General features: G+C 38.8%; 1 protein-coding gene across 6 annotated transcripts in view; it reads right to left on the bottom strand.

Moving 5' to 3' along the window:
• The window catches only part of GRAMD1B (GRAM domain containing 1B), a 242,464-nt gene that overhangs the window by 184,999 nt on the left and 48,689 nt on the right, over positions 1–8,776 (bottom strand). For 5 of the 6 annotated variants that reach the window (XM_044669656.1, XM_044669654.1, XM_044669653.1 and 2 more), the window contains exon 2: positions 6,215–6,292. In XM_044669656.1, coding sequence (XP_044525591.1) covers positions 6,215–6,292 — 78 coding nt within the window. The remainder of the gene's footprint in view (positions 1–6,214; positions 6,293–8,776) is intronic. The other variant, XM_044669657.1, reaches the window with a different exon arrangement.

The following is an 8,776-nucleotide window of genomic DNA, read 5'->3' as shown; positions in this document are numbered from 1 at the left end:
GAAAGAGGAAGGAAGGAAGGAAGGAAGGAAGGAAGGAAGGAAGGAAGGAAGGAAGGAAGGAAGGAAGGAAGGAAGGAAAGAAACAATCCTTGCTCTTGAGTAACTTAATTTCTTCTTTTTGTTCAGTATTTTTTTCAGTCACATCCAACTCTTCGTGTTTTCTAGGCAAAGATACTGACATGGTTTCCCATTCATGTCTCCAGCTCATTTTACAGAGGAGGAACTGAGGTAAACCAGGTTAAGTGACTTACCCAGAGCTTAATAAGTGTCTGAGACCAAATTTAAACTCAGCTCTTCCTGACTCTAGGCCTGGTGCTCTATCCACTTAGTGTACATATATAAAAAAATACAGAATACATATGAGTCTTAGGTAAGCTACAAAGCAAGTCGCAACCTCTCCGGGTTCAGATTTCACCCAGATTGTAAATTTACTAGAGCATAAACAAAAAGAACTTTTCAGTCTTAGTAAATTATCTTCTTAACAGGAACATTCCAGGTTTATATTTAACCCAGACCCTCTGGTATAGGAAATGAAGCCCAGGTGACAAATTACTGAAATCTTTGACTCAAGGACAGTCATGTAGAGCCATCCCTGCCACCTGGACTCCTTGCCTGAGTCCCCACACTCAGTGCCTAGGAAATACCTGGCCAGAGGTACAGTGAGTGCTCCGCACTTACATCCATTCAGTCCTCTCTTTGGTCACCTCTCAGGATTGTCTAACCAAAAATTGAGTGGAGGAAGGTAGGCTTCCATGCTGAGACTGTCTCTCCCATGGCCCTGGTCACTGAGAAAGTTTAGAGGTGGAAAAGTCCTTAGACGTTATGCAGTCTAGACCCCGCATCTTACATAGGAAGAAACCGAGGCCCACAAAAACTAAATAATTTGTCCAAAGCCATGTAAGTAGTAAGTTACAAAGCCGAAATTCAAACCTGTTTCTCTGCCTCCAAACCTAGTACTCTTTCCACTATACAATGCTATATAATCTCATAACAAATAGCTTTTAGAGATGGATGAGGCCTCTGGTGGCACAGTGGATCGGGTTCTGGCTGGAGTCAAGAAGACCAGAGTTCAAATCTGGCCTCAGACATTTACCAGCTGTGTGACTTTCCTAGTCCTGTTTTAACCTCCCTAAGACTCAGTTTCCTCATCTGTGAAATGGGGTAATGATAGCTCCTAGAATTGTTATAAAAATCAAATGAGATAATATTTGTAAAGTGCTTTGCATACTAAAGTATATAGTACTAAAAAGTACCATATACATACATCTTTTATTTGTGAATACATAAAGTACTCTATTATAATTTTCCTTTCATCTTCATACCTTCCAAACAAATTACCACAGATGCAAGTTGCCAGCCCTATGTTAAAAATAAGACCTCATATTCTCCTATTTGGCATCTGCAGGATCAAAGACTTTAGTTCCAACTAGAAACAATATTTTAAAAATTCTTTTCAAGGAAAGCAATCTAATTGAGTTGGAAGAGCTATGGAATTGTTCAATGATCAATTCCAATTGTATTGAGCAGAAAAACAACCAGCCATTGATGCCACATCTGCCAAGATCTCAGAAGACCAAAAAGAGGAAAATAAACCAATTTAAAAATAAAATTAGTAAATATAAAACAAATTCATTCATTCAGTAAGCAAGCATATGGATTTTGCTAACCCTGGGAAAACAAAGCCAAAACCAAATCTGTCCCTCCTTGCCCTGCCATCAAACAGCATACAATCCATGAGAAGCAAACATTTACACAGAAAATACAAAAATACAAACATTACATTTATTTATGTATACAAATACACATAATGTTTGTGTTTATTTTGTTGTGTGTATATATATATATACACACACATGGGTAGCTAGGTGGCTTGGTGGATAGAGCACTAGGCCTGGAGTCAGGAAGGTCTGAATTCAAATCTGACCTCAGACATTTATCAGCTTTGTGAACCTGGACAAGTCACTGATTCATGTTTGCCTAAGTTTCCTCATCTGTAAAATAAGCTAGTAAAGGAAATGGCAAAGCACTGCAGTATCTTTGCCAAGAAACCCCAAATGGGGTCCCAAAGAGGCAAACATAACCAATGACTGATCGATCGATCAATCTATCTATTTGCCCATCCGTCTGTCTGTCTGTCTGTCTGTCCATATATCTATCTATACACACACACACACACTGGATACAGAGTAGTTGGGGAGAGGAGAAGACTTGGAACAGGAGGGCTCAGGACAGCAGCCACTGAGTTCAAAGTTAAAGGTGGTTAAGGATTTTAGGAGGTAGAAGGGAAGAAGGAGCACATTCCAAGCATGGGGAATGCCTACGCAAAGGCATAGACTAGATATGGGAAGTCATAAGCAAGCAAGAACAGGCAGCCCTGAATGAAACAGAGTGTGGGCAGGAAAGGAGAATAATGTGTAATAAACCTTTAAAAGTAGGCTGCTGGCAGATTGCTAAGACCTTTGAAACGGCACAGGACCTTTGAAGATATTGTAGGTGGGTACTTGGAAACTACAAGGTTAATTCTGAGAAGCAAAGCGTTACAGTAAACATATCACCGGACTTGGGAGTCAGAGAAACCTGAGTTCAGATTCCACTTTCTAACACATTAGCTCTGTGGTCGGTCACCAGAGCTTTACTTAATCTCTCTGAGGTGAATTGTTTCTAGCTATAAAATAAGAACATCTGTAGTTCCAACCTTACAGGGATGTTGTGAGACTCAAATGAGAAGATGCATGTAAATTACACTTCAGGTCTTCTTATCTAGCAAAAAAGCAATAAATGAGTAAATAAAAAGTTAGCACTTAGAAAAAAGGGGCAGCAAGATAACTGTAAGGAACTCATGATGAAAAAAAGCTCTCCGCAGCCAAAGAAGGAACAGTTGGAGTTTGATGGCTAATCAAAGCGTGCCATCTTCCACTTTATTTCCTTCATGAGGTTTTGTGTTTTTTTTTTTAAATATGTGTCTTCTATTGCAACATGAGCATTATGGAGAGTTATTGCATGAAAGCACTGGTATAACCTATATTGGACTATTTACCACCTGGCAAGGGAGGGGGAAGCAGGTAGGGAGAAAATCTAAATCCTAAGGTGTCAGAAAGCAGTTGTCAAAAATTCTTTCTACATGTAATTTAAAAAAAAAAAAGAAAAAGGGGCAGCTAGGTGGCACAGTGGATAGAGGTTCATTCCACCTAGCCTGAAATCAGGAAGACTCACCTTCATAAGTTCAAATCTGGCCTCAGACACTTTCTAACTATATAACACTGGTCTAGTCTCTCAATCCAGTTTGCCTCAGTTTCTTCATCTGTAAAATGAACTGGTGAAGGAAATGGCAAACTATTCTAATTTCTTTGTTAAGAAAACCCTAAATGAGATCACAAAGGATAGGAAATGCCTAGCAACAACTTAGAAAAAAGAAACAGGTGATCATTAGGTTCACTATGAATTCATCATGTTAAAATAACCTCATTTCCTGTTTTCATAAGACCAAATGGATGTCAGATACCTTGAAATGAAGATTGATTACAATTCCCCTGAATTCCAAATGCCCCAGAATCACAAAATCTCAGAACTGGGTGGGTGTAACCTTGGACCCAAGAGGCCATCTAATCTATTCCATGCCTGAACAAGAATGCATTTTACACATTCCACATAAAGATTTTTTGCTAGAAGACATACAACTTTCTAGCAACCCAAATATATCCCTTTATAACTTTCTGTTATAGTACCTAGTTCTGCTTCCTATGACCAAATAGTGCAAGGTACTCCCAATCCATTTTCTATGTGGTAGCCTTCAGATATTTGAAGACTACTATCATATTTCTCCCCCCAAAAAGTCTTCTCTCCTCCAAACAATCCTCATTTAGCAGGAATATATATATGAATGATAGTGAGAGGCATATATATCCCTTGAAATGATTCCCACCTTATCAGTTTCCTTTCTAGAACATGGGGTCCAGAAGTGAAGTCAATACTCCAGATAGGAACTGACCACAGGAGACTAGAAGACTTTTTTCTCCCTAGTCTTAGGCATCATCAGGCTTCTCTTAGTGAAGCCTAAAACCATATCAGCTTCCCTAGCTGCTCAAGTCTTTCCAGATACCCTTGTGGATGAGATAAAGAAACATAGATAAGATGACAGAATAATTAGATGGAGCATCCAGAGAATGCAGTTTAACCAATCTCTGTCCTCCAAAAGAAGGTCACTGTTCTGGGCTCAGTCCTTGGCCCTATCCTGTTCTGTTCAACATTTTTTTCAATTACTCTAATGAAAACAGACACAGAAATCACACTTCCTAAATCCACCAATGACTTAAAAGTTGATAGAAAGATTATTAATATGTTAGGTGACAGAATCAGAACACAATTTTTTAACAGACTGCAATATTGGAGTAAAATCAACTGTTTTAAATTCCACAGATTTTGCATTTTGCTTTTAGAACATCAAATGCATCAATACAAGATAGGAAAAGAACTGGCTTGATAGAAATTAGTAAGAAAAGGATCTGGAGACTTTAATTGGTCAATAAAATTGGTTACTAAAACATCTAGTTGAGAAAATTATTCTCAATCCCCCAGGGTATCAAACTGGGCTGGGGACCTTTTGTCCTTTGATAATATCTTGGAGGGGTTAAAGACAATGCTGATCAACCATGGTGAATTTTGGCCCATTTGAAAGCTAGTTGGGCCAGCCACAAGGTTGGTGAAAGAGTATGCTGTCATTTCCCTTATTTAAGCGAAGACTCAAGACAAAAACTAATTCCACCAGCACTCATACAGTACTCTAACTTTTGCAAAGTACTAGAGGGGTCCTCACAACAAGGTCAGTTGCTATTATTCCCTTTTTAACATATGAGGAAACAAACTGAAAGAGGTTAAGGGACGATCCATCACAGGGTTTTATTGTAAAAGTCCGAGTCAATATTCAAACTCAGTTTTTCAGTGTTGAGTAGTTTTTCAGTCATGTCCAACTCCTCATGACCCCATTTGAGATTTTCTTGGCAAGGACACTGGAATGGTTTCTCCAGCTCATTTTACACATGAGGAAACTTGGGCAAACAGGACTAAGAGACTTGTTCAAAGTTATAGGTAGTAGGTAGCTGAGGCTGGATTTGAACTCAGGAAGATAAGTCTTCCTGGTTCCAAACCCAGAACTCTATTAATACTGCACTACCTAGCTGTCCAGACCTCTCAGCATCCAAATCCATCTAGCCAACAATGGGATTAGTTGCCTAATAAAGTAAGGAATTCCTTTGTCTCTATTCAAAACTAGATTGGAAACCCCTTTATTAGGGACAGTGCAGAGGGGATTCCTGAGCTGAATGGGATGTTGTTGTACTACATAAGGTCCTTTCCAACTGGGACACTCATGATTCAATGAATTCCTTCTCCAGTAGTACCTGATTGTCAGGCCTCTGCCTGCTCATCACCAAAATTAAAAACATTTAATTCATCCTTTCAGACAGGTTAGACATGATGACACTAGAGTCTGCAGGGATAGAGACTAATCATTCTAGTGAAGATGCTTAATCAGCTGTGACCCTGGCTTTTCTTTAATTCCCCTCAGGCCAATCTGCTATCTCTCTTGCACTGTATTCTGAGTTTCTAGAACTTCTCTTCTGTTACCCGGAGAACTAAAGCCCCCCAGCTCCACTTCTCCCTCTGGATAGCTAGACCTTCCAGAGAGATTAAGAAATACTTCAGTGCATGTATTTTGAAGCCTTAAATTTCAAGGCAACTTTTACCCAGAAACCATTTTAACAGTGGCTCAACAGGTCACTCACTGGCTACATTCAGGGTACTGCATTTAAGGCTTGTCCTGTGAGGGCATTAGATTTACAGGGGCTTGTTCTAAAATGACAATATTTAGGATCTGAGTGTATTCTAATCCATGTTTGATAACTGGTATTCTAGAAATAAAAATCAGGAAAACCCTATCAGATATTTCAATATCCTGTTGGTTCTTAGCTCTCGACAGCAGTATAGATTGCCCTGTGTTGTAAATCTTGTCTCTGCAAGTAGATGTGAGCTCTTTGAGTCAAAGGACCACGTTGTACCTCTCCAGTATCTTTTCCAGTCCTTAGTGAGATGCTGAGTATATGGTAAGAGTGCTATAACTACTAATTGGTGAATCCAAAGCCTTCCCACCACCCATACAGAATCCTTCCCCTCCCTTCTAGCTCTCCCACACAAACTCCCAAATACAGTCTGAACATACCTCTCCTCCCGTACCCGGGGGCTCAGGAACCGGCTTGAATCATCCTCATGACTGCTCTGTTGGCTGCTCTGCTGACTGCTGTGGAGAGAGACACACAGACAGAAATAAGCTGTCAAAGCTCTGCTCAGTTCAGTGGAGCTCTTGCCTCAAGAGTTGGACACATCCAGTGCAATCAACGGATTGGAAAAAGGAAAAAATTGTAAAATTCAATTCTCTCTGAATTTAGCCACCCAAGTGCAATGAAAGATAGTGGAAGGCTGATAAACAGTATTTAGCACTTCCTGACACATAGTAGGCACTAAATAAATGCTTACTGGGTTTACTGACAGTGATGCCAAATGATATCGACCCAACGAGACCTCAATCCCTGCACCCACCCTCCTGCTTTTTGCTTTTGTGGTCTAGGAAAAGGTATCTATTCCCCCACAACAATAAATAAGTTCTACGTGCCTCAGATTCTAATACGTAATAGAGAATCCTAATCCTTATTTCTCTTCTCATACAAAAATGTACAACACTATGTGTAGAACTCAAGAAATCCTGGGGCTAAAATGTATATCATGAAACCATTTCACATATTCCCCTGCTTCTAAGAAAGGCCTTGACTAATCAATCTTAAATTAGGTACCGATAGGGCAGATAGGTAGCACAACGGATAGAAACCCAGGCCCAGAGTCAGGAGGACATGAATCTGGCTCAGACACTCCCTTAAATGTGTGACTCTGAGCAAGTCATTTAACCTCATTTGCCTAGTCCTTGCCTTTCTATCTTAAGAGTTCTTACTAACACAGAAAGTAAAGGTTTTTTAAAAAAAATTAGGTAAGGGCAAATGAGAAAACATTTAAACTTTTCCAAGAAATGCAATTTTGTTAACCCTGCCCCCTCTTTTTAGCAAATTTTAAACTTTCAAAGTTCTTCCAGATGTCTAAACTTTATTTTCTGTTGCGATTCAATTGCAAGTAGATAATTTCTAAGGCTCCCTCCAGATCCAGATTTGCTATCCTATGAACTTTTCAAAAAGCCTCCCTAAAAATGAAGACGCCGCCAGAATCTTCATTATAGGAATCCACTATAAAATGTATAAAACTCATTTATTAACTATTCAGAACAAATATAACATACAAATAGCTGATACTCTGGATAACACAATCCAATACCAATAAGATCCATCACAGCAAATACCACTACAAGGGAAGTGTCTAGATAAAAATTTGTCTCAATGTCCAGGTAGATTACCTATATGGTACTGGTCCTTGTGAAACTCCTGATTCCTTACAACAGTTTATTCTGTTTAACAAATGCTCAGGTGTCTATGGTCATACTCTATCAGAAAGGAATATGATTGTTTTAATATAAATGAAAAAGCAGGCAAGTCCCTTCCCTTCAAATATTTTAACCATTTCTAGCAGAGAAAATCTACCAGAACTTATAAACCTAGCATCAAAAAAATAGAAACACAGCTCAGTCTTTCTGTAATTCTACCCTTCTCTTTCCTTTCCACTCTTAACCTACTGATTTACAAACCCCCAGATAGCTCTTCATCTCTAATCTTTGTAGACTTTCTTAGCATAGTATTCATCATAACAAAATTCTTCCACAAAAGAAGTTGCTCATAATAAGTTGTAATATTTTACCTGTTATAGTTACCAAGCATCCACATTCATGTGATACTGCGGAAAACCCCAAATTAAACAATTCCAAAGGACAAAAGGTTCCAGCTTCATTTCACTGACTTCACATTCAAAAGTCAAAACAGGGTCATACATTTGAGTACAAAGAGAAATACTAAAACATATCCTATTAGGGTAAGATGCCAAGGGTTTACCCTTATCAACGTGGTAGTGGCTAGAGTTCTAGACTTGGAGCTACACAAATCGTATCTTGTCTCTGGGATTTAATTTAGTCATCTGTAAATAGGAAGAATAAAATCTGCAGTATTCACCTAGGAGGGTCTTTGTGAGACTCATATAAGACAACATATTAAACTGTTTTCCAAACCTCATTAATATAATTTATTACTGTTATTACTAACTGAATTGATGGTTACTTCAAATAATCAAAAAGTCCAATATTGGATTGTTGTGATTTTCGTCTCTAAAGGTGTTTGGTTAGGCTCTGTCTGCTCCTTTCCAAGATTATTCTTCTCTAACCCACTTGAGTTTGAGCTTTTCAGTTGGAAAGCCCAAGGAAAGCAAGTGTGGAAAGGAAAGTAAGCTTCTTAACCCACTAGATGTCAGTATTGGCTTCCAAACAGTACGGCCTTGAAACCTAAACTGTATCACAGAAGCTATATTCAGTGGAAACAAAAACGGTTTTATACTAAACATAGGCCAATCTTCTGGATTACCTTCTGCACCATCTATCTATGTAGCAAATAATGTTTTCTAATGATAGTGATTATCTTTTGTCTAACAGTTATAAATCAATTTCCAAGCAATAGAACTACTGATGACGGAAAAAAAATGGAGAAAGAAGAAGGAAGGAAGGAAGGAAGGAAGGAAGGAAGGAAGGAAGGAAGGAAGGAAGGAAGGAAGGAAGGAAGGAAGGAAGGAAGGAAGGAAG

The sequence above is a fragment of the Gracilinanus agilis genome, chromosome 3, assembly GCF_016433145.1.
Source record: "Gracilinanus agilis isolate LMUSP501 chromosome 3, AgileGrace, whole genome shotgun sequence".
In the NCBI taxonomy this organism is placed as follows: Eukaryota; Metazoa; Chordata; class Mammalia; order Didelphimorphia; family Didelphidae; genus Gracilinanus; species Gracilinanus agilis.
This window is presented reverse-complemented; position numbering and strand designations above follow the sequence as displayed.